The sequence below is a fragment of the Cyprinodon tularosa genome, unplaced genomic scaffold (assembly GCF_016077235.1).
Source record: "Cyprinodon tularosa strain WSP-4 unplaced genomic scaffold, ASM1607723v1 ctg356, whole genome shotgun sequence".
NCBI classification, from domain to species: domain Eukaryota; kingdom Metazoa; phylum Chordata; class Actinopteri; order Cyprinodontiformes; family Cyprinodontidae; genus Cyprinodon; species Cyprinodon tularosa.
The window spans coordinates 344,973-371,322 of record NW_024039070.1 but is presented as its reverse complement, the minus strand read 5'-3'; the positions used below and the strand labels follow the sequence as shown (position 1 = coordinate 371,322).

At 36.1% G+C, this 26,350-nt stretch overlaps 1 protein-coding gene across 1 annotated transcript; it reads right to left on the bottom strand.

The window, feature by feature from the left end:
• limk2 (LIM domain kinase 2) lies at positions 1-25,875 on the bottom strand. The gene is made up of 16 exons (XM_038295530.1): positions 25,639-25,875; positions 25,318-25,408; positions 14,506-14,641; positions 9,459-9,568; positions 8,743-8,928; positions 8,401-8,506; positions 7,072-7,286; positions 6,803-6,983; positions 6,632-6,718; positions 6,221-6,352; positions 5,698-5,754; positions 5,432-5,497; positions 4,881-5,055; positions 4,722-4,777; positions 4,441-4,598; positions 1-2,609 (listed from the first exon to the last, which is right to left on the bottom strand). Exons 1-16 carry the CDS (start codon positions 25,754-25,756, stop codon positions 2,402-2,404), a joined length of 2,082 nt encoding a protein of 693 aa, XP_038151458.1. The 5' UTR covers positions 25,757-25,875; the 3' UTR covers positions 1-2,401.
• Positions 25,876-26,350: the final 475 nt, after the last annotated feature.

Below are 26,350 nucleotides of genomic sequence, written 5' to 3'. Positions count from 1 at the left end.
TGATTTTGAAAAAAAATCTTTCAGAAGTTTTATTTATGAAACACTACAAGGATATAAATAAAAGTGGTTACAAGTGTTCATCAGTACCTTGCTTTGCAATAGCAAAATGCTGTTGAAATGTCTCAAATATATAAAAACAACTAAACATTCCAATTGAATCCAATCAAAGGCATCATATATACACATTATGTACATCGCTTAAAGAAAAAAAAACAAGTCCCACTTTACAGTTTGTTTCACAACATCCAAAACAAGCCTTGTCCTGATTTATTAAAGAGAAAAAATGATTTTAAGTCTTCATTTTTCTGAAAAATTAGTAAAAACATTGACTACAAGAAAAAAATAAATCAGAAGAGCTTAGAAGAGAAGTAAATCTTCATCGTATTTAGCCTCCAGTCTCAGCATATAAAAAGAAGGAGCAGTTGCTTTAAAAAAAATGGCAAATAAAATTATAAATTTTGGGTCAAAACTCAAGAAACAATAAGAAAAAAAAAGCAAGCAACACTAAATGAATAAAAAAAAATAACATATAACAATAAGAATTTAGAGAGGAGCCATTGAAGCACAAATTAAAACCATTGTTATACAGTAATTTCTAAAAATCCATTCAGTTCACTTGTGTCTAATCAACCTTAATTAATTGAAGATTATCATAGAGATAAATTGTTTTAATAATTCTTTTATTTTGCTCTCATTTGGGGGAAATCAATACATTTTATAAAAACGCAGAAAAGGTCTTTAAACACGCAGTTGTCCATGGACAAAAAAAAATAAAATGACACAAAATGTTACCAGAAATACTACCAGCTACCTCTGCTTGGGATCTTAAAACACTGCAGGGCTTTTTTTAGAGGCACACCGTGTAACTTTTGTTCACCAGGGGTGCTAGACCCGTAACTGCCCGTATTTAGCTTCTACTAAACAACATTCAGGTCTAATAATAAAGTTTAGAAATGAGAATCGGTTTTATATCTGGCTGCTTCTTTCAGTCTGTGCCAGTGAATAAACTCCTTTCCACGATCGACTCTTGTTTGTTCTCAGGAACGATCCCTTTCACGATTTCTGTTTTTAGCCTCCTGAGAAGGTTTAAACTTTTTCCTGGCCTCAGCCATGACCAGTAGTCAAGCAGGTGGGAAATTGTAGAGAAAAAGCCTTATCTCTATGATGATATAAGAGCCTGTGGCCATAAAGCAGTATGTTCTTCCAGGTCACGTGACCTGGCCAAGGAGGGTGCATCATCTCCCAACTTACATAGTCTGTATTTTAAGAGGGGATCCCTGCTTGTAGCATTGATAGTGTCAAGCTCTGTATATTGGCAAAAGGAATCATTTAAAATAACTCATATGCATCAACTATTTGGGTCACAAAGTCCACAGTGTGTCTTTAAAAAAAAAAAAAAAATTTAACTCTAAGGTTGTTGTTTTTTGCTCTAATAGGGTAAAATAAAGTTTTTACAGCAACTGCTCTCTCCCACAAACAGGGTGATATCGCTTCAGTGCTAATTAAACCAAATAATGAGCAATTATAACTGGAAAGCTGGAGATAGATATTTCTAACTGATTTATTTTTTTATTAAGAAATTTAAACAGGTGGACAACCATGGACACTTTTATGGATATCTGAGATCGGTTAGAGGGATCCAAACAACTGGTTATAATTTAGATCAAAGAATATGTTGCCCTTTTCTGTCCATCAGTATAGAGTTAGCTGTAAGGGACAGTTTAAAAAGAAAAAATATGACTCAGTGTCAGTTCTTAAAAAGGTTTACAGAAACTAGAATCTGCCAAAAGAAACTGGTCGGTGCTTTTCATTCGATTATTTTAGTTGAAATGAAAATCGTCTCGAGGAATCTTCTTGAAAAGTGTTCTGCACTGACTGAACTACTTTCCTTTCTATTAAGGGTTCATGTTTAACAACAATCCTTACCTGCAGCGCAGTTTAAATTTGTTTTTCCTTTAAGCTTAAAGTACGGCCACTCCTCTTTAAGGCGTGGATGGATCACTATGTGAAAAACATCAGAGCCAGAAAAATACGACTACTGTAACATGAGGACAATAACATCGTTAAAAGGTGTTTGTCCACAGGAAAAGGGATCACCTGTGTTGCCAAAGTTAAACTGTAAATGTTAAGAACACATTAGTGTTGTTAAACAAGGACAGCAATAAAAAAAAACAACAAAAAGTTAAGAACTTGATATGTGACTCTTTGTTCTCACTGCAGTGCATTGGCACTCAAGAGTTACGTTCCAAAACAAGGGACGAATGGTCCAGTCATCTCAGGTTATCCAGTTCTAGCATGGCTCGGGTTCAACATTATTCCTCTCTCATTCCCAACCACAAAATTAGTGCAGCACTTAGGAGGCATCACAGAGAGTGAATTACACGTCGTACAGGAACAAATCCTAGGAGTCGTTGTCAGTCACACTGTTGCAGTCTGTAGATTCTGCTGTTGGGGTTGGTGGCTGCTCTGAGCTTTGAACTGGGTCCTTAGGCCAGTAGAGTTGACTCAGATTCTGATGGAGTTCATCCAGTTCAGCTGGCAGGGGAATTCCCAGCTCCTGGTTGAGGGAGAGGGCTTTAAACCAGTCCTCCAGCTTTTGAAACGATGGACTATGGAAGGAGGAGAAAAGAAAAGATTAGCAAAGAGTTTTCGATTGGAACCGGCCTGACGAGGTTAAGAGAAAAAAGACGAGGAAGCAATCTGGTAGTAGGGGTGTGCCTATGTGCAGGCAGAAACTGTTTTTTTCCCCTCTAAGTCCTTCTCTGCTGCTTTAAGGTCAAAACTCAAGATAAAAAACAAGAAACATTAAATAAAAAAAAAATAAAAAAAAATGCTGTTTGAACTATTTTTGTTTTTTGGGTTTGTTTGGTTTCTACACTTTCTAGAGATGCGTCATGCATGATTTCCCCTTTTTATATTACATTATTTTTATTTGGTGGGGGTCAAAGAAAATGTTTGGGTTCCTAAAGTCACTATGAAAAAAAAAAAAAAAAGGTTCTAGGTTCATTTAGTAGATCCGAGTTAAGCCTTTGTGGATAAGTGGACAGTCCTTTACATCAGAATAAGAATAAGAGAAACTGTATATAGTTAGAAATAGTAGAGAAATTATGCTACATTTATGATTCCTTGAAATTGCAAAATTATTGTTTTTGTTTTGCCCTTAACTTTTAAAGTAGGCCTGCATAATTGGTGTAAGATTATGAGTTTAGTCAATTTTAGAGAAAAAGTAGACATGGAAAACTTTTATTTAGATACAGGTAATTATAGAAAGTGGTTAAACTAATGTTAACAGCTGTTGCGTCACATTAAAAACTACAGAGGATACAAGAAAATCTGTCCATCCCACAAACCTTACTTGCTTTATGTTGGCATTTGAGGTGTTTAATAACTATTGCTAAGCAAACAACAGTATTTTCCTGAGCCCATGGTCAGTCACCGCTTGGTTTTATACAGTTAAAAAAGATATGAAAAATAATAAACCAAAGCATCAAACATGATCTGCAAAGTAAATGACAAAAATAGAAAATATACATATATATGCATTTATGTGCAATAATCTTTAGAATTCATCACCTTGTTGAAAAAGCAACAATATAAGTAGCTAAACAGTGGATCTGTATTACATTAGAAAAATATGTAAATCAGTTCAAAATGTTCAACATTGCAATTGTAAAATATAACAATTGTCCAAAATGTAATAAATAAGTGTGAATTTATGGAGGATAAAAAGTGCCAAAATTAAATAAATAAATACAGCATTAAACAATTAATTAAATGTGTAATTCATTAAATAAATAAGGAATTAAATATATAAATGTGTCATTAATTTAATAAAATACATCTTCATTTTATTAAAAAAAATATATGCACACTAAAATAATTATATATATTTTTTTAATAAAATGAAGACGTATTTTATTAAATTAATGACACATTTATATATTTAATTCCTTATTTATTTAATGAATTACACATTTAATTAATTGTTTATCGCTGTATTTATTTATTTAATTGTGGCACTTTATATTAGTGACGTGGTTTTAATGAATGAATGACACATTTATTTATTTGATTCCACATTTAATTAATTATTGACACATTTAATTATTTATTTAATGCTGTATTTTTTTATTTAATTTTGGCACTTTTTATCCTCCATATGAATTAACCCACATTCTCCTCATTCTTTCCCATCTACATCACGTCCCCACCTGTCTCGGCAGTTTATCCCTTAAAGTCAATAAATCCACAATAAACATTAAAACAAAGGGCAGTGAGACTATCAGACTGGCAAAATAAACTGATTGCATGTCAAATATAATGGCTAACCAATGATTACATGCAAGCAGCCATTTTTAGTGCACATGATAAAATGTGATACGTTTTGCAGCTCCACTTAACAGCACGCGGTTAGAGATCAGATTAAGAGGAGGCTCTCACCGGTTGTCTGGTGTGAGGTCACAGCAGGCCACAGCCAAGGGAAAGAAAGCTGGAGGACAGTCTTCAGGAAGAAACTTCTCCACAAACTTGCCAACATTCAGACCAAAGTCCAGCGTCCTGGGTAGGCACTCAGGATCTGCGTACACTTTTCCAATAATCTGAATTAAAAGGAATAAAAAAATAAGATCTTTTAACAACATCTGATAAATATCAAGTAGTTTAGTCAAGTAGGTATTGAAACAAATTTGATAAAGAAAAGCCATGTATAAAGACCAGCTTACCTCACAAAGAACAATCCCATATGAGAAAATATCCACTTTTTCATCATAGCGTTTACCTATAATCACATCAAATTCAGAATAAAACTTATGCAATCTCTCAATGCCATATTCTTTTACCATCAAAACACAATTTCCCCTCATTGTGAATAAGTTTCTTACCATTTAGCATTTCTGGAGCCATCCAGTAAGGGTTTCCTACAACCGTGTACCGCTTCTTTCGGTCACTGCGCCTTAGCAGTCTTTTCTTGGTTGAAGGTTTCTCTGGGGGAGGTTTTACTTTCTCCTCTACAATCAGTCGGGACAGTCCAAAATCAGCCACCACTACGGTGTTGTCCTGTTGAAAGAGGACACAGTGTTCACTGGGTTTACTGGTACATTTGCTTTTTTAATTAGAAATCTGATAAAAAGGTTTTTTGGGACTTTTCAGGGAATCATAGACCTATTCTAAAAATGATTATTAGTTTCTAGGCTGAACCCCAGGTTTAATTTTTGTTTTTTGCTTTTTTAAATGTACACAGTATTTATTTTGTTCAACTTTCTTTGTAAAAATATTCTAATGATTAGTAATATATTTTATTTTTTGCTGTTTTGTTTATAAAGGCCCAGCACATTTAAAAAATCTCTAAAACCAATCTATAAAACAAAGCAACAATTTCTACATCCCACATGTGATATCTGTGCCGTGTCGGGGTTGTTTAGATCTCACCTACCAGTTTAACCAGGCAGTTGTGAGAGTTGAGGTCTCTGTGGATGATACTCATGGAATGAAGGTAAGCCTAAGAGAGAAAAAAAAGGTACTTAAATTGTGCTTTTAACAAAATCTGTTAATACAAAAACCATCAAATTTCTCCCGGTTGGCTTAAAATGTTGCTGCTTTATATGAATACTCAAGGCACAGCTACATATGCATTCATACAGTAAAATCTAAGTAAACAGTCCTTTTTTGAAATTTCAAGTATATAAAAAAGTAACTTACCATGCCGGAGGCGATGCTGTTTGCAAAGCTGACTCTTTGTTGCCAAGGAAAGTGATCCTATTAGCACAGAGTAAACATTTAGAGGCATCATTAATGAGGTAAATATAGGTTTGTTTCAAAAAAACTAAATTTTAAGCCTACTTTGAAAACAAATCTTTCATTTAGGATTTTTGACATATTTTTAAAGAAATATTTTTATACACTTCTTATTTCTACTTTTATCCTGACCTGAGAAGTACATAAATAAAACTGTTTTCTAGATTTTTTTTTTTCAGACTTGGTCAGGAGCCCAAAAATAAACAAAACTTCCTAAAAAAAAATAAATGCAAACACCATGGAGGAGGACAGCAGATGGGTTGAAATCTCTCCCTGGTGAGAACTTCTACACCATCTCATATCTAAGCCTCCAAAACAGCTACTACATAAGCGGAGAGCTGTTTATGAGTGAGCATTTTACATCAGATTTACTTCATTCTCATAAAAATCCTTTGTGTCCAATATGGAGAAAGATCCTTTAACTCACCATGTCTCTGATGAAATCCTTTAGCGTGCCTCCTTCAATGAACTCTGTGATGAGATTCAGCCTCTTGTCTTTGTACAGCACACCGATGAACTTCAGTACGTGTGGATGATCGAGGCTTCTCATTACTTTGACCTGAAATTGAGGCGTGAGGCAAACAAGGAAAAAACACAAGTTCCTGATTATAGTAAGCAAGTTATCCCTAATAAGTTCTAAGTAAAGCAAAGCTTAACATGCTTGGAGAAGGGACTAAATACGAGTCTAAATAATGAGTTCCCACCAGGGCTATGGGACTACCTGAAAATGTACAAAGAGGTGACTGTTGGAGCACATGGTGTGCTTTAGCTGAGAATCTTCACACAGAGACAGTCCTGTGAATGAGAAATCACTGGCCTCCTGCTGCTCATTACTCACCTCTTTTAGAAAGGTTTTCTGCGTCTCTTCATCGCAGCGGATCAGCTCCTTCATCACCATCACCTCCCCCGTGGCTTTGTGTGTCACCTGAGATTAAAACAAGTATTTAAAGCTCAGGGAAGCCACAGGATGAAATGCTGTGTGAAAAAGGGACAGGAAGTAGAAGCTGACCTTGATGGCCTGTCCAAAAAAGCCCTTTCCTAAGACCTCTCCATGGATTAGGTCACATGGACGGAAAATGCGGTGAGAACAGCTGCTGGAGGACCTCAGGGATTCAGAGCGACCAATGTCTTTCGTGATTATTGGGGCTTCTTTTAAGCAATTTGGAGACTTGCAAATGCTGTTACTTCGCCTGTAATAAATCCAATAAAGACATTTTATTACCATGGACCTTGAGACCTAAAACATAGAAACTGAAAGCATTTTAGACTCCAGCATACTTTAAAGATCTTCTTTTCAGCATGCCATCATCAACCTCGTCTGTCCTCTCCAGGACCGTGTCAGATGGTGAGGACAGACGCATGCGGGACGTAGCAGGGACCCCCAGCTCGTTCCTGGGCGATCCCAGTCTGAGCCGATCTAAACGATGCCTCACTGGGTCGTACTCTATCAGCAGCTGCAGCGTGTGGCTGGTTTGGTGAATAAGATCGTACACCTAAATGAGAAAAGGAGATGCAGGGTTAATAAGTGTTCTCTTGCAGGAATGTGAACCAAACCTCCCAGAGGAAATTTGAATAGCTGCCATAGAGAATTTTGCTTTTTTGGCTCCCTTTGCATCATCCGTGATTTTCCTGGTGGAGAAATAGCTATGGGCCGTACATCCTAGTTGCTGGTAACTAACAGAAAAGGGCTTCCATTATGAATGACAGAAAGGGTTAACTGCTAAGCAATAAAATCTTGCTTAAATATTCAAAGATTCCTGAGCTCATAATTTGCATTCCACTAATATTTTCAGCAGGTTGTATGAAGTCATAGTGTAGCAGAGAGTTGGAAGCATTGATGAGAATGAGAGAAGGGTGGACAAATGTGGATTTATCACGTTTTTATCACATCATTAGATTAGCCTTTAATATCCTCTAATATTGTGCAAACCTGAACACCAGAGAAAAAGGAATTCAGAGATTACTAAATAAAAGACTCCAAACATCAATTTAAATATAAATAATATATATACATTAATAAAAAATTAAAGGGAGGATTAATGTCAAACTAGTTATACAGATGCTAATTTTAGTTTATTGTTTTTTCAACCAGGATTTTTTTTTCTCCCACTGAATACATTTAATCAAATTAAAAATTAGATGTTTGTAGCGTAGCATAAAATTATACATTTTTATGCTTTTCTTCACCAGGGAGGGCAAAATGATTCCACCTGTATTTTAATTCTTATTAATTCCATTGAAATTAAAGCCAACAGCAGTATAGAGGTCAGCGAGTTTGATTCTAATCAGAATTTGATTCCTATTCGGTTGATCTAGATTACAAAACATCAAAGTTCAACCTTTGGAACAGCTTCCATATTGATGTGTGGTAGGAAAAAAACAGACTAGATCAGCAATATTAAAAGCAAAACAACAGGGCATCTTAAGAATTAAAGGGAGAGGTCAAAGTCATTTAAATTCCTTTCTCTCCCAAACTTAGAAGGCACAAATGATGGAGGAATGTCAGAAATGTACAACTTCACATCTAACGCGCACTTGAGGCATGACGTTAATCAGGAAACTTTGGTTGATCTGAAATGTTTTCCCATTGGTCAGGTAGTCGCTCACCTCTTTCTCCATCAGCGTTCCAACAGGAAGGCCATTGATCTCCAGGATCCTGTCTCCAACGTGGATAGCACTTCGCACCTCCGGACTGATAAGTATCCCTCTGACACTGAAACAACCCAATACAGGCTAGGATAAGGATTAAAGGAGCAAATTGTGGATTTAAAACCAACATCAAGCTTCCCAGCATTACCTCACATGCTGTGACACACTTTTACAACAACACACACAGCAGCGGGCCCCCAAACCTATAATCATGTCTTACATAAAGCATTACTCACGCTCACTCACTCAAACAACAGCACAACAGGCATACAGATCAGCCGCCAGCGGTCTGCCACTTACTCTGTGACTTGAACGCTGGCCGAGCCGTTCACGTCCGACAGCACGGACACAGAGAAGCCCCTCTTTCCGTTGGCTGCAGAGGGCATTGAGATGAGCGTCACTGTGTGGGGCAAGGAGTCCAAGATTGAGTCGTGTGAGCGTTTCTCCAGCATGGGGGTGAGGACCACCTGCTTGTAGCACTTTCCACTGCACACAGGAGAGGAAACTGTTCAATTAGGGCTTATAATGATAATGAATATTAGCAATAGTGTATAAAAAAAGAAAATACTACAAATAATATAGCACGAGTAAGATTATTAAAAACTGCCCTAAATAACAAGGTAACACAATTCATTTCATAAATAAAACATCATATGTATCTAAAAATTTTAACTTGCAACATTTTTCGAAACTTAATAGATATGCATTTTAAAAAGTTCTAAGTCTGAGAAGCATTTATAGTATTAGAGTTAAGATGATTCACTTAGTGTCTAAAAAAAAAACAAATGCTGTTAAAGCCTGACAAAGCACACTTGGCTTCAGTTATTGTGTAACTGGAAAAAAAGACATGCAAAAAAATAAATAAAATAAATAATTTACTAATCTTGTATGTAGCTTCTAATTTTAACTTTTTAATCAGCAGCTGTTCAGAGATGATAACCTACGATCTGACACGTCCGCTCTGCCTGAACTTTCTCAAAGATATTTTCAAAACAAATCAAAACAAAGTCTCTTACCAGTACAGTTTGGATCTCTCCACTAAGGCATAAGTATCCCTGTCCTCAATAACCACCTTGCAGCTCAGGCACACGAAACACTCGGGGTGGTACTTGTGTTCTCCAGCCACCTGCAACCAGAAGCAAGCAAGGTGACCCTCCATGCACAAGGGAAACGAAAAAGGTATGTGTTGATCCTAGAGTGTTTCATCAATAAACGTGCTGCGCTGTGAAGCCTGAGCCCTCCCTCACAGTGAGCGGTGACACAGCGGTAACACCTGCTTCACTCTCAGCCTGTCTGGAATCTGCTCTGACGTCATCCTCGACAGGTCTGAGCTCTTTGTATCCCTGCTGCTTTCAAGACTCTCTCTGACACTTGCTGCACATGACTTACCAATTTCCCTTTCCGTAGTATTTGTCATGCTCTCTTAACATCTGCCATTCTTTCTCCCTCTCCCATGCAAGATGAGATAATGTTTTGGTGTTTGGCAAACAGGTGGTCTGATTAGATACAGCTCCTCGTAAAAGTGCTCAATCGTTTGTATGAGATTTTTGAAAATTTGAGATTTTGGCAACAATTCTATTTTCTGCTCTGTTCTTCCAACACTTCCAGTCACCTTTGACCTCCTGTTGCTTAAGCAATGTGGCCATCAACTGCAGTGAAGCTCTTTCCAAGGGGTTGAATGGAATATCAGCATAACGATCTTGGCTCATAACACATAATATAATGATTGCACTCTATTTTACACTATTTTGTGTAGCAATCTGGTTACAAATTCTAACTTCAGCATATTATATTGATTTTATACAATCGGTCAAAAGCATAAAGTTAGATGTAAATTATGATTTTCTTGTAGTTCTTTTTCCAAAAATATTTTCAAATTAAAGTGTGAGTGCAATTGTATTCAGCCCCTCGGATTCAAAAATTTGAAGAAACACCTTAAGCAGCAGTAACATCAGAGTCGTTTGGTTTAAGTACCTTTATCGCCTTCACAAATCAGATCAATGTGAGTCAAATCAGATGGAGCGTGTCCGTGAACCTTAAATATCATCATCAACGATAAATCAACATTACGTTTTGTTATCAATTCTCTAATAGATTCAACCCTGGAATTATCCTTTTATCTAAACCAGTGGTAGGAAATGCAACTGCCTGCATCCCTGGTTAATGGCCAGTCCTCAGCTAAACTTGATGACATGCCAACAAGGCAAGTAAACCTTTTGTTTCAGGGGTATTGGAGTAGGGATGCATGTAAAAGCTGCAGGACAGTGGCACTCAAGTGTGCCTAGCCACTGAACTAAACCATTTTATGCATTTCTGGGTCTACATATAGGGTGGTTGTTTGCACAGACTCTCATCACCTAGTGAGATTTCCTTCAACAAATGTCCTCTATTTAGCTCCATCCATCTTACAATAAACTCTGATCACCTTCCTTGATGCTACCACCTCCATAATCATGTCTCACATAGTTTGATGTACAGTAGTAATTTTGTTATCACCCATTAATAATTAAAAAAGTAATTATAGTTTAGAAATCAGGGTTTTATCTGAAATGGTTGGTTTGTACTCTACCTGGAATGTGGGAGACTGCAATCAGGACTATAGACTACTTCTTTTCACTTCACTGTGATGCAAAGATCACTTTGCGGAGCACATTACTAACAGTTCTATCAACAGATTTACCCACCTGAGTGGTGGACCTCTGCAGTTCCCCCAGAGTTATCATAGGCCTGTTAGCTGTTGTCTGATTATTATTGCACTTCTTGTTTGACCAATAATACCAACGCTGCTTTAAATTTAAAACCTTCTCTATGTACTTTACTATTTTCTAATAAACCACTGGATGCTTTAGAGATCAATTTATACTAAGATGAAATATTAAATATTTATCCACCCTTATACATTTATTAGGGCTGCAACTAAAAAATATTTTGCAAATCAGGTTATCTGTCGATTATTTTTTCTATTTATCGGTTAATAATCAGATAGCAAAAGGTTCCTTGAAGACTTTTTACAGAATTAAACCAGGCAAATTTTTAAATAAAAATGTCGAGATGTATAAGTGATTTTAACAATTTTACAAGGTAATAACTAATCTATCACAAAAGCTGACTTTAGAACATTAAGAAAACAATCAGAAACATTCACGTTCTCCATTTGAGCATTCCTCTAAATGTTCGTGTGCTGCATTGTGCAAGAGGAACATGCTAAAAAAAAAAACAAAAGAAAGAAGAAAAACAAAATCTCACTTTCCTGTCTAATTCCACCTGGAACTTCAGTACAGACATGTTTGCGGTATTTTTCCAACATGTTCTATAGCCGCGAGTCAGATTGTCTGTGCTGGGAAAGGATCCCCGGCTGCTCGAGGGTGATGTCAGCTCAACGATTGTGACATCTCATGAGCCTGTCTGTAGCTCCTTACCTTTAAGCAAAACAATAACAAAACCCTCTCAGTTACGCCCTACCCTAGGCCTCAACAGTCGGACAGAGACGTAAAGAACCTTCTAAAAAAGAAAAATTGAGCAGCAAAGCAAATTTTCACAAACTGATACTAAGAAATATCTTATAATATTCCAATTCATCTCAAAAACCAACCAAAATAGAAACAGTTGTGTTCTGGGGTTGAATGCCAAACATGCAGCAGCAGCTTTGCAAGAGCCTCCTCTGCTGCTGGACCACAATGCTTTTCTTTTTGGCTGATTGGCTGCGGTGCCAGTTAGTCCTGCCAAAAAAACTCTGCCTCACTGGATGAGGAGGCTGGACGCCATCAGATTCAGCTTGTTGCTTGGTGGCAGAAAGAATACCTTCAGTCTGACTGCATGTTATTAGGGTGGCATTGTTTGTTACCAGCAGTAGAAGCTGTCAGCTAAATCTGATATTTTAACTTTTAGACACAAGGAACAAACTAGAGGACAACATAAAAGTAGCTTTTATATCCTTTTTTCATGACACAAGTAAAGCACAGACTACTCTAGAAGAAAAAAGATTGGATCTCAGAACAGCCATCCATGTTGGTCATCACTGCTGTGGGTAATATTAAGAACTGTTTCTCACCACACTGGACTCTACATACTCCAAAACCACCACATGTTCTGGTGTTTTCCCACTAGAGCCTGCATGCGGGGAAGTGAACCGTGGAGAACGTCTGTACAGAGTGGGAACAGAGTGGGGCCTCAAGGGGGGAAAACTAATTCAGTCTATGTGGAGCCCCCTTTTACAAAACTCAGTGGCACGCCAAAAGAGCTATCTTTCACATATAAACTAAAATTCTTACTCTTAACATCTGAAGAAGAATAAAACCTCTGCATTATATTCGTCTACACCTTTAAGAACAGTTATGGAGTGTAGATAAGGAGGTTCTTAACATGTTAATAACAAATCGTTATGCAATTAGTTATTTTCCCCTCATGCATATTTTCCATGTCAAAGTTCCCAACATTCCAGTAAGAAAATCCTTGAGACCCTTCTTTCTTTTAAAAAATTAAAAGGAGTTAGAATGACTTATTGCTTAGATTGATAGCTAAAGCAGACCCAGATTTAAAACCAAACACAGGACCAATCTAAAAACAAAGAAGCAAAGATATTCTTGGAAAAAAGTGATATATTATCAGCATTTACAGAAAAATTTACCTGACCAGTAACTCTAAAACTAGGTCCCTACTAAGTTGGTTTAGACTTTTTTTTTAATGAGTGTATTGTTACCCTTAGATTCTTTTCTATATATACTGAAAAGATGATAGAAATATTTAGCCTTTAACTTGAGCACATTTATAAAACGGAAAAAAAGTAAAAAACTGTTTCAAAACAGAGCTGGATTGCCAGACTTAAAGTTAGCTCTTATTGGAAGCCCTTTCTACTGTTTTAATAATAACAACGAAGCAATCATTTAAAATAATGTCATTTCAGCATCTATGTTTTTATGGTTTTGTCCTCTACCCTCTGGTGTTAAATATCACCTAACAGATAATAATAACCCTTTCCTTTATGCTCTAGCAACTGGAATTAAAATAAGGTTGAATATATAGGAATATCAACTGTCAAGTATTGTAAAGGATCTGTGATGCTGTAGGTCTGTTTATTTTTTAAAAAGCCTGGGAACCTTGTCATTGAGGGCATGGCATCAAAAAGTGTATTAAAGTATAATGGTTTAGCATTGGGTCCGGCAGCCGGTTATTAAACAAACACATGAGATCAAATCAACATAGTAATGGATCAACAGAGGAAAAAGAAACCTTATCTTCCATTTCAATCCCATAAACTAAATGCATTAAAAAACCTGCAGAAGAGACAGAGGAAATGTAAGGTCCCCAGACCTGTGCTAAAGCATTCCCCAGAAAAGAGTCATCGAACGTCTCTATTTGTTACATTTCTCCTATCCTGTGAAAAAGGCAAAAACGTAATGCTGGCCTATTGTCGTAATCCGATTTGTACAAAGTGTTGGCAACAAGGATTACTTTGTTTAAAAGCTTTTGACACATTCTTACTAAGGTTCCCGGTACATGTGTTAATCTTGCCTATTTTGAGCAACATCAAAGAGAATATCTAAAAATGAAACTTAGTCTTAGTCTTGTGCCTAAATGTAGCTCAGTCCTCAGCTTTAAAATGTACTAAAACTGCAGATTAGACTTAAACTATGAATCCTTCTACATACTACATACATTTGGACAATGATTCCACATTTATAATAAAGGAATGGACTACTCATGTGTATTAAAAAAACCCAAACACTTTAAGTAACTTAATATAATCAAATCCAAATCTTTTCCTGCAGATTGAGGTCAAAAATATTTAGACTTCAGCAATCATCATAAGCCTGACAATTTTGCAATATATATATATGTGTATTTTTAGTGCCTTTTTAGGGGATAAAATGAAACAAATGATGTTCCTACAACTGAATTCTGTTCTGACTATTATATACTCACATTGACCAATTTAAACACAGCCTCCAGAAATAAAAAAAAAAACTGCTAACAAACTTTACGATGCATAAACAGTTATTATTTGACCATGCAGTTGTATAATGTCTTTGGAAAAAAGGCAAATATTGCCAAAAGATTTCTTACCATGGCAGGTCCTGTCATTAGCAGAGAACAGCCATGACAGAGTTCTCCAAACTGCTCCAAGTAGTGTTTCCGGCAGTACAGCTTGCCATCCTTCTCATAGTACCAGTTGGTCAGGTTGTCACAGCACACCGAGCATCTGAGAAGACAAACACAGTGAGACGGCTGAAGATACCAAAGCCAGACAGGAAATAAAGGGATTTTCAACCCTGCCTTAGTTTGGTTGGGCTTTCGCTGTAACCAAGTATATGTCTCGAACAGAAGTTGTTCACATCTACATAAGTCCATATTTTGCCAAATTAAAACTACACCTAAAAAGTGTCTTGCCCATTTCCAAAATAAAAAAAAAAAAATCAGAAAACAAATCCAAAATTAGTAAATTATAATATAATTATAATCAAAATAATCAAATTGACTCCAATTGAGAAAACAATTTAAATACTTAAATATGGTTTATTGAACAAAAGAGATCTTTCTTTAAAAAGTTTATTAGTTAATGATATATGATAATCATAATTTAAGTCGTCTTACAGAAACATGGCTGAAACAAGTGGATTATGTCAGTGTTAAATTAGGCAACTCCCTCCAGCTATTGCATGTTTTATATGCCCAGAAATTCTAGGCTTGTAAGAGTAGCAACAATATTTCATTCTGACTTATTGATTAGTCAAAAGCCAGTTATTAGTTACAATTCTTTTGAATATTTATCCCTTAGTTTTCCCTATCCAATTTGTAAAAAAAAACACCTTCTGTTTATATTGTCCACCAAGTCCTTACTCTCAATTTTTAGACTTCCTATCTCATTTAGATAATTAGATGGAAAGTTAGAACATTTGACAAATATTTGGTGCAGACATGTTTTGTGGCCATCAAAATGCTTCATTGTGATTCTTTGGGTCAAATAATGTGTAAAAGCAATACGCACAATTTGGCATAATTTGGAACATTTGGAGAGGTTTGGAGATGCTGGTGACACCAGGAGTTATAAGTCCCATAGCTTTGACACTGTTACACCTATAGGTCTGAAATTTTCTGAAGTTGTGGTGGACATGATACAGAATAAATGTAATACTATGGCGCATGCCTACTATAATGCATATGCTATTCTGTGTTTTAGTCGCACTGTTTTCATTTATATTTTAAGATGATGTATCACACATGAAATGTGGGCTTTAAATTCCTTAGGTATTTGCTTTTCCATTTGGGTATGCAAAAAAACGAGGATTACTTAAAACGAGGTGGATAGAGGCCGCCTCAGTTCAATGCAGAGCTGCATACTTTGAAGCATTACGCTGGGAAACTGAAGAGAAAGTTATGCTCTAAATGCATAAAGAAATACTACCTAATCTGGAAAAACATTCTGCTCCTTTCCTTCTTTCATCTCCTGATTATCGCAAAATTGGAGATACCTTGTCTACCTTGGAGTGACGGTGATAGTCTTTGTATTGTTACTTCAAGGCTGGACTACTGTTATTCTTTACTATTATGAATTCCACAAACTCAAGTTGAAAGCCTTAAACTGACTCATATGAATCCAGAACAGAATTTCAAATCATTACTTTCACATACAAAGCCCTAAATAATCCAATCTTATACCAAATATCTGATTTTCTTTATGCTCCCAACAGAGCATTTTACTCTTAGTCTGCAGGTTTACTTGTGGTTCCTGGAATTTAGAAGTAAAATAGGAAGCAGATCTGGTAGATCTTTAGTTTAGCTCCTCTCCTGTTGTACCAACCACACAATCAACTAGTTTTACTCTATGGGGAAAATACCTAGTCTACTGTTAAGACTAGGCTTAGAGAATTCCTTTTTAATAAAGCTTAAAGTTAGGGTGGCTCATGTTACCCTGCGCTATCAGTTATGCTGCTATTGGCTTAGATGCTGGTGGACAAAGGGGACACTTTTTATCATTCTGCTTCATTATATCTCTTTTCTCCAATGGCGATAGATAAATAAACTGAACTGAATTATAAATCTGTGATTAACTGGCGACCTGTCCAGGGTATACCCCACCCACAATGGATGGATGGATTACATATTGAATTTGGAATCCAAGTCAAAAGTCATTCTTTAAATGTCCTAATCATCTCTCTCAGCCTAATAAATTTAAATTCTTTTTACAATAAGAACTATTTCAAATTAACCAATTACACAGTAAGATTTATATTTACTTGCATTGTTTGATTTCCTTGATTTATCCTGAGCATTAAAAGTTCAATGACCACAATGACAACCAGGAACCATTTGCACAGAAGAGACATTTACAATATGGCTGCAATGTAATTATTAACAAAACAGTAATAAGAGTGAAAACAAACCATTATTACACTCTGATCTTCAAGTCTTATGTATAATGTAAACATCTCAAAATGAACGTACAGTCTTGGCAGGGGTGTTCACTACAGTTGGAACATGTACTTTTCTTCAAGGTGTAGATCACATGAAACATTATGTCCCTGGGATGTGTAGGAACTTGCATGGCTGGTGTTGTTTTAGCTTTGTTGTACTGGTCTAAAAAGGGAGTTGTTCCACCATGAAGCTGTTACCAAAGGTTTACCCACTAAACTTGGCCTAATTCCAAAATCTTCATAATATCAATGTTTTTAAGCAACAAGAAGCCAGACAGAAAACATCAACAACAAAAAAAACTAGGTATGCAAAAATATATCTGCAAGGACAAAGTCTGCAGATCACTCCTGTTTTTCTCTGCATGTTTTTGCTTACAGCTATGCTTCACTGGCCTTTTTCTTATCTTGTTCAATGTAAACACTGAAAACTGACAATGTTAGTATTTAGAACAAACGGCAAAAAGTGAACAATTACTTAATAGGAATATTGGGGTAATATTACATTGGGTAAACTCCTCTTCTGTCAACTCTCTCACTGATTAAAGAGAAACAATTCAGCCGTGACTGAAGGAGACAGACAGCACTGATACAATTGTTTTCTCCGATTTTTGTTTACAGCAGTTTCTTTTGTGCTGCTTTGTTTTCAGACTAAACTGTCACCTGAGGTGATGCTTTAAACAGGAAAGAAACTTTAAGGACAACAACTGTGAGGAATGCAGAGGATGTCTAAAACCCCAAAGTATTAACAAACTGGGAAAATTTCCCCAAACAAGCAGCACTGGTTATGTAAATTGTGGATGAAACCAGAATTTAACTATTAGGGAATAGTTTGCTGAGATGTTTTCAGTTGCTGTGTTTTGATCCAAGTTTTGCTTTACTTCAACCTCATCCCTTCCACCTTTTGTTTGAATCTTACCACAGCATGACGAAGCTGTTTTTAGATGAAGTTGTTAATACTTATAGCAACTAAATAGGGCTAACATATCAGTGCTGCCATTTGCCATATACCCTTCAATGTAGTGGTAAAGATTAAACAAAAAATTAAATTAAATTAATGGAAGAAAAAAAACACTTAATATGCAACAAGGCCTTAAGGAGTTTTTCCCAATTACACTGCAAAAAACAATCTAGAAATAAGCAAACAATTTGAGCAGGTAAATAAGATGATTTGCAATTAGAATTAGTATTTTTACGCTTGAAATAAGATAATTAGATAATATGCAATTGAAATAAGACAATGCAACTGCTTTTTCTTATTTTAAATATAAATTGTCTTCTTCCATTGGCAAAATCTCTCACTTACCTCCTTAATACAAGAAAAAATCTATTTGTTTAAAAAAAGACTTATCTAGATTTCAATTTTTTGCAGTGTAGAAACCAGAACATAACTTCCTGTTTAACCACTTTCTTTTGTTTAGACAGTTTAAATTAACATAAGGAATCCTTTTCAAGTTTCTGTAAGTGAGAAGAACCCCTAAAGGATCCCTAAAGCAACTGAGTGTAGTTTGTCAGCTTTTGGGTCATTGCTTTAGCTAACAATTTTCTGCCGTCAACAGGAGACACATCACGTTACACTCTGCACCGTAGGCATGGTTGATCCAGGATTATTTACTTTGGCCCAGAATCCAGATATTTCAAAGTTATCTGGCTCTACTTAGAAGGAGCTATCCTGCAGATGGAGGAACACATGGTTTTTGTTTCAACTGAAGAGAAAAACACAAAGAACTGGAGAAATTAACTCTCAAGAAGAAAGAACTGCAAAACCCTAACATCTACAGACGTGTTACTGCTATCACAAGAAATGTGAGGAAAAGGAATAATGTTCAAGATGAACCCTAGGTCAGCGAAATGACTCTTGTTTGGGACAACTCACTGTGATTTGATGAGTCAAAACAGAGAACAAAGTTTGCCGAAGTGAAGACTGCATGAGTAATTATGGCAGTGGTTACAGCTCTATTAAAGGCCAAATGTCTAACGTAAAACAAAGCCAAAAATAGTTTTCAGTATATGCAATGACTGGGGCTGAGCAGCTGGCCTTAAATAAAAACATTTGATAAGCTTTTTAAAAAAGTTTAAACATGTAGAGTACTTAAAAAATGGTATGGTAAGAAATGTCCACTTTCTAAGCATCTTGCAAGTTAGTAAATCATTTGAAACTAATAGGACTCTCATTTTAACATTACTCTGGCCTAGAATTTAATACGCTTTAAAACACTTACAAAATACAAACACATTTTAGTATTCAGTTTAAGATGGAAAACTTGATAAGTTCTACAATTTCTATTGGACATTTTTAGTAAATGCAATTAATGACCAAAGTGAAATGGTTGGGTAGAATCTCTCATTCTTTCTTAAATCCTGTAATAACTATTTAAGAAATTAATACTTGTGCTTTATAAGGATCAATTACATTTTTGCTAGAAACAGGTGAGTAAGGGTGAGGAAGCCACAGGTTTGTAGAGCAAAGTACATTTGTCCTACTAGAATTAAGTACTTCTAGAGCCTCAGCAGAGCTTATTTTCTTTAGATCTATAGTAAAGATGTGCGCTTTTTATTTGTCTGTTATTTTTATATTTATATTCTGATAAACAGAATTTTCAAGGTAAAAAGCTCAGCGTCCTTCTCTCCTGCCCACAGTCAGACATCCCTCTGTTACACTTTAAATATTGTATCTTTCACCTCTGACAGGAATCCCTCTACTTTTATGTATTTTTATCAACCAAATCAGAAAAGTTTCTGCTCCACTGGCCTCTCCTTTTCACCTGTCTGTTTCTAGAAGTCAGCCGATGAGGCAGTTAGAGAGACTGAACCGCCACATGGCCCAAGTTCAAGATTATGCATCATTTTTTTTGACTAACCTCATCTCAAAACATTTGCAATAAATTCTGATTGTCTTGAGTGTCTTTTTGGAACCTGAGTCAGAATTTTCTCTATTAGTTAGAAATCTGTCTAATTATAGACTAATGATCATCCTCCCTTATGGATCATCAAAGCTCATTCTTAAATCCAAAATTTCGATCTTATTGTATCACTACATGTTCAGTAGAGATGTGGAAAGAATCTTCAATAATGTCTTTGATCCAAAGTGTGTCCTAGGGGGTGCATTTGCAGTCTCCTGCAATTATAAAATGACATATTGTTTGCCAACCCAGGCAGTTGATGCAAATACATGTTTATAAAATGCTTGGTTGCAATTTTCCCTCTCAAGGCCTTGCAATTTTGGAGGCTTTAATTTTAGTTTAGTTAAATAGTAAAAAGGACAATAAATATCCAGTAACTTTTACTAAAAGCAGGACTTAGGGAAAACTTGGCTTGAGTAAACGTGATTAAATAAAGCAGAGTGGCTCATATCTATATCCTGATTGTATTGCTTGCATGCACAAAACTTAATTTAGACAAAGATAAAACGTGACAATCAAACCCATATATGCTACTTTGTTGTTTTATGTTGTTTTATAACCCATTCGAACCTGCAAAACTATTTATGTATCGGCTCTATGCTGACTTAGTTAACCATTTGCTATAAAAAAATAAAGAAATAACAAAAAGAAGAAAAAACAGGCTGTTTTGCTTGTTGCATTCAAATATACAGTTTACAGCTGAGAGAATAAAAAAAAAATAAACGTAAATTGCTTCTTTTCCTTTTCACAATTTCAAATAAATAAAAAAATTTGCCCTGTACTACTTTAAACTAGATATATTTTTTGTGTGCATCGCAAAAGGTTTGGAAACCACTGGGAATGATGACTGACCCACATACTATAACAGACTGTCCAGCAAATCCAAGTGGCTCCCTTTGAAATTCATTTTGTGCAACTTTATTTTGTTACTATTCTATATATATACTATAAAGAGTCACTTTACAGGGTTTGAAATGTAAAAAATGTTCTAAATTATGCTTATTCAATTATTTATGTTCTGCCTTCCAAATTTTTTCTCAGCCAAAAATATTGAGTTCAAGCTAAAATAGTCCTGAAACCTAAAATAAGATAAGGCAACATCGCAGCACAGATTGAATCAGACAAGCTTTTATCTTGTGATACTAACACACAAACTGAAAGAGTAGACAAAGGAGCACATAAAAGACAGGGCTATAGCAGTTTGTTAATCGCCAGTCCAGCTGCAACAAAAAACAAAAAAAAAAAAAATGACAAAGAGTTCAACCATGTTCTAGACAAACACACCTAAAGACAAAACCAGCAAACACTCTGTTATTATGTCCCCATAATACCTCAATGAGATGATGTAAGTCTCCTTATAAAAACATCTGGCTTCCTCCATATGTACACTGCTGCACGCTGGTAGGGCACATTAACTCAGGTGGTTCTAAGGCAAACAATGCTGTCGCCATTGCTGAACCATAAAGCAAACACTACTCATTTCCTAAAATCTACATTCCTGCTGGCGAGTATTCATGCATGCTGACCTAAAATTGCAAATGTCCCACACCACAACTTCATTCCAGAGCAACATTTATACCCTAAATACTTTTTAGCTTTATAAAGGTTCCTCATGGAAAAAATACATTTTAGATCTCAAATGAGGTTTTATCTAGGAAAATAAAGGTTGTTCTTATGAACATATGTTTGTTAAGAGTTAATTCAATTGCCACGTATGAAATAAAATCTTCAAACTTGAAATAAAAAAGTATATACAAGCACCAGGTCCTGCATTTTAGACAATAAAAGGTGTATAGATAATGTAGTTCATGGCTTCTCAGGAAATAATCTGTTTATCAAGTCACTTTACTCAAAATTTAGTGGAAAGATAAGGTTGTTTTAAAATCTTGGCATGAAAGTAAACATGGAAATTAAACAATCTTCCAAGAATACAGTGGTGGATGATGTCTCCATGTGATAACAAGAAACTCCTGCCATCTTTGAAAGGGTGCAGTTCAGAAGTAACAACTGTGAATTAAAAGACCAAGTTACTCCACCCTTATGCTGTGGCGAAGTTTGATCAAATCTGAACCAAAAGTGGGGACCAAGACCGAAGAGCTTGATTTGTTAATTAAAAAAAAGAAAGGAAAAAGGGACAGCAAAAAAGAAAAAAAGACCCCGACAGTGTCTGACACAGGAATACAGAGATCTGAATCGCTGTCTAGGAATGCAGAACACAGCAAAGTCGAATGTAGTGCTACCTATGGGACTCAACAACACCACCAGGTTTACTGGAACAGGAATGACGTTCACTCTCAAGAATGTTACACAAGGTGGAGGTGCACACAGGGCAAAATGGCAAGCAGCATGTGTGCAAAAAAAAAAAAAAAAAAAAAAAACCACACACACAGGGTATTCTTTTTCTTTCAACAAGGACATGTTTCAATTGTGTTTTCTTAAGAAGTTTTGTCTGGCAAAGAATGCCAGCCGAGGTAATGGTGTCAGTTGATTGTGGTTCTCAGTTGCAACAATACATGCAAATCACGTCAGCTCTGCAATGCTTTTATAGCAATAAAAGCAATAAAACGTTTCAGGAAATCAAAATGATATGGTACAAAAGGTATGATTTGTTACAAGAGAGTCATTGTCTGGGATGAGTATTAAACCAGACTGTGTGAGCCGATTAAAATTCAAAGCATAGACATTGAATGTCAACTTACGTTGGCATGGTCTTCGACGTTTAAAGCAATAAAAATACCATCTAGGGTAGTATCTATGTGAAAAAAACTATAGGTGTAAGATTGAATACAACCAATAGAAATCTGTTTTCATTTTAAGCCTTAAAATAAAATTTGTGGAAAATTCCCTGTGTGGCTTTTCTAGACCATTCATCCTGCTGTTGGATGCTCTTTAGCAACGATTCAAACACCTGTAAAAGGGTTAATGATTGCTGATATATTATAGTGATACTAACAATAGCACATACTTGCATTAATTCTGGGGCTCCAATAAAAAGCAGATTTATATATCTATATTTATATAAAAGCAGATTTTAATGTATTTCATATATAAATTTAACAAAACTTAAAGGCATTAGAGGCAGGAGAGAAAATTAAAACTCATGAGCGACATGACAACGCTTCACGGACAAGAAACACTTCACAGGAGTGCGCTGGTGATGCTGTAACTCTGTTTATTATGTGACAGTTTACTACAAGACCACTGCACATATCTTATGACAGCAACAAGCACCATGTCATGTAAGTCTACTACTGCGGAAACAACTGTGACTTAGTGTATCAAAGCCATTGGGGGCCTGCATGCGTATTACGCAGCACACAGCCTATTCAGCCAATGGAGAAATCCAAGGGTGAGCTTGTTGGTTTTGATTTCTTTAACTATTTGCTAGCATTAAAAAACTGGACATCCATGTGTAGTCTCACAAAATCCCTGCCCCTTGTTCCATTAATTATTAAGTAAAATGTGCAACAACAAAAAAAAGAAGTTAAAACTTGTGTTTCTGGCCAAAGCTAATTCAAAGGTTATGTCCCGATTAAGATGTAAGAACTGAAAACAAAAAACTTGGATATAAAGTTTATAATATTGCATGACTAATCTTTCTGAATATACAAGAACATTCATTAATCAGACAAGACATTCCACTGTGTGGGTTTTTTTATCTGTCTGATGAGACATGGAAAATCAGCCTACAGGGTAAATCCTGGCTCTTTTGAAGGGATTTACTGTGGTCACGCTTTCCCCTTTTTCAAAAGAACCTAACATAATAAAAGATCCCTAATACAAAAGGCAAATAAATGTTAGAATATTAAAACATTAGAGGTGAAAAGTAAAGCATTTAAATATTGGTAAAAGACTACACAAAATAAAAAAAATCGTGTTTTTATTGGGGTACAAATAACCCAATCACAATGCATACTTTAATATTTCTGTGAAAATGCAAAGTGATCTGCATAATCAAAGAATTCCTTCTAGTTTGATAAGAACAAAGGCACATTTTCTGCTTTATATGCCACTGGTTTATGTAATGCGTCTGGTCAGCAATCTAATTAAATCAAAATCAAATCAAATCAGATTTATTTGTATAGCCCTCTACAATAGCCAAATGGAACCCAAGGTTACTTACAACAAAGCCATAAAACAATATATAACACATATATAACATACAGATACAATTAAAAGTGCTGTAGTGGTTCAGCGCTGCAGGACATTAAAAGCCTTCCAGAGGTGCATAGAAAGGAGCACACAGAGAGAGGACATCTAAAGAGAGTATTATCCTAGTCAGAATTAAAAAGAATAGACAATAGATGTATTTACTGAAAAAAAGCTCTTATGCAGCAGCTTAGTTGGAGGAGAAACTGTAAAACAACAATGATTCTCATCAATGGCATAACGAGACAACAATAGGCCCGTAAGCAACATTATCAGGGGGGGCCCCATATGAAGTACAACACCCCATCCCCGCTGCTGCCGTAGACAAACGACCCAAAACGTGCCCCATACACACACCCTTCATCATTTCATCTTTCTGCACCTTCACTAGACATTGATATACTTTAGTATATTCTGCTGTAAAATGAGTCTTATCGGGCTACCTTCAGCTTCACAGCTCCCTCCTCACCCACGCTCTCTCCATTCATCTCCTGGTTGCAATCTTAACTCACTGTAGCAGCAACGTCCACCTCTCCCTCTTCGGTTTATTGAAAGAACATGTTTATTTTGGGAAGTTTTTTTCCGTTCTTCCAGCAGCTCTTCTTTCCTGTTTCTTTTCTAGAATCCACTTAAGTACCTCTTTTTGGTATCCATCGTCGCTAACACATTGTACGTAATGCTTATGGTTTTAATCTACGCTCTGGATTACCCAGAATTCTAAGTCGAACTGTAAAAAATAAAATACTCAAATACATTGTTCTTTTAAAATCTTTATTGCGGTTTGAAACATTATATGAGTGTATTTTTTTTACCAACCGTCTAATGAACTATACACAGTTATTAACATAGTAATTAAAAGTACCACTGTCTGCTTTTCTATTGGTGTCGTATTTAAACGGCTCACCATCATGGTGAAATCTGTATAAATAAGATCCCGTCAATCAACCTAGGATCAGGTGAGTTTAAGATAAGTTTTTCGCACCATTACATCTGCAAAGCGACGTTCTGGAGGAAACAAGTGAAGGGCAGCTGTTTGCCAAAGGGGGAAACCCTGTGGAGAGTTATATCAGGCTGGCATGTGAAGTATGCACCTGTGTGCGTAGGTTCACTGCACCAAACATGCATATCCTGAGCTGTGAGGGCCAGAGAGGTCTGGGGAGCATCGCCACTGAGACAATCATTAAGCCTCAGCACACAAGGACAAAGTCCTCTAGAGCTGAACCATGAGAAAGAATGGTTTGCTTTATGGGGAGAACAGAGTTACAGAAACAATGATCCGGGGTAATGTACAGTAAAATGTTATTTTCATCAAGAGAGATGATGACATACATGTTTAAAAGACAGAGGTAAAAAAAAAAAAAATGTGATCAAGAGTGCAGGGGCGGATCCAAAAGCCCTAAGCTGGTATCACTTACTGAAAGCAGGCGTTGTGCCAGGTATCCTGGAGGACCTTCATCTGGAATGAGTCTTGGATTTTTCCTCCACAACCCGCACAGTAACAATTATCTGCATATGAAGAAATAAAGTGTTTATTCGATGCTTCTGGGAAAAAAAATTAAAAAAGCAGTCTACATTGATTAAACCCTAGTTTAATTCAATAAAATCCATATAATCAAAACATGAACAAATAAACAGCAAAATGTTTGCACCACGTTAAATCGGCTCCCGTTAATAAAGCCCAAAAAATACCAACAACTTCAGGTTATTACAAGGTAACAACATAAAACACTCCTTACTCTCTGATTCCTCCATCGACTCTCCTGAGAGCGTCGTCGAGATTTGGGATCTTTCTACAATCTTCTCATTGTGCAGCAGCGGAGCTGTACATCCCACACTACCACTCTGAAAAAACATCAGCGGGGCAAAACGCTAATTCCTCATTTAAAGCTGCACGGAAAAAAAAAAACAAAGACCAAATTCCTGCTGGACACGGCTGTCTCTCTCCTGTTGGCAGGATAAGTGACGTAATGCGGTCGCCACATTCCTGTACGGAGAGCGGAAAGGCTCAGCTGCAGCACCTGGAGGTAGATTTCAGCCGAAATAGGAAGGAAAACAGCGCCATCTTACGGCCATGCGGAAGTACTGCGGATACAATTCAACCATTTTTATACGCAGACTTATGGAGGACCAACTCTGCCATGTTTAAAAATAAATACAGAAATAAATAGATAGATAAATAAATAAATAAATATAAGTTTGAAGCTTCACTGAAGCAAAACTGTAAAAGTTAGCAAAAAGCTGCATAAGCATTCCCACTTGATTATTACAAAGGTGAACAAATAAAGAACTAATTAAAAGAGATATATACATTTATGTCTCACTGATTAATTCAATTTCTACCTACATTTATTTGTTTATTGTATTTTTGGGGGCAATTAATTGCATGCTTATTTATTTATTGAGCATTTATTTATTTCTGTATTTTTTTAGATATGGCAGAGTTGGTCC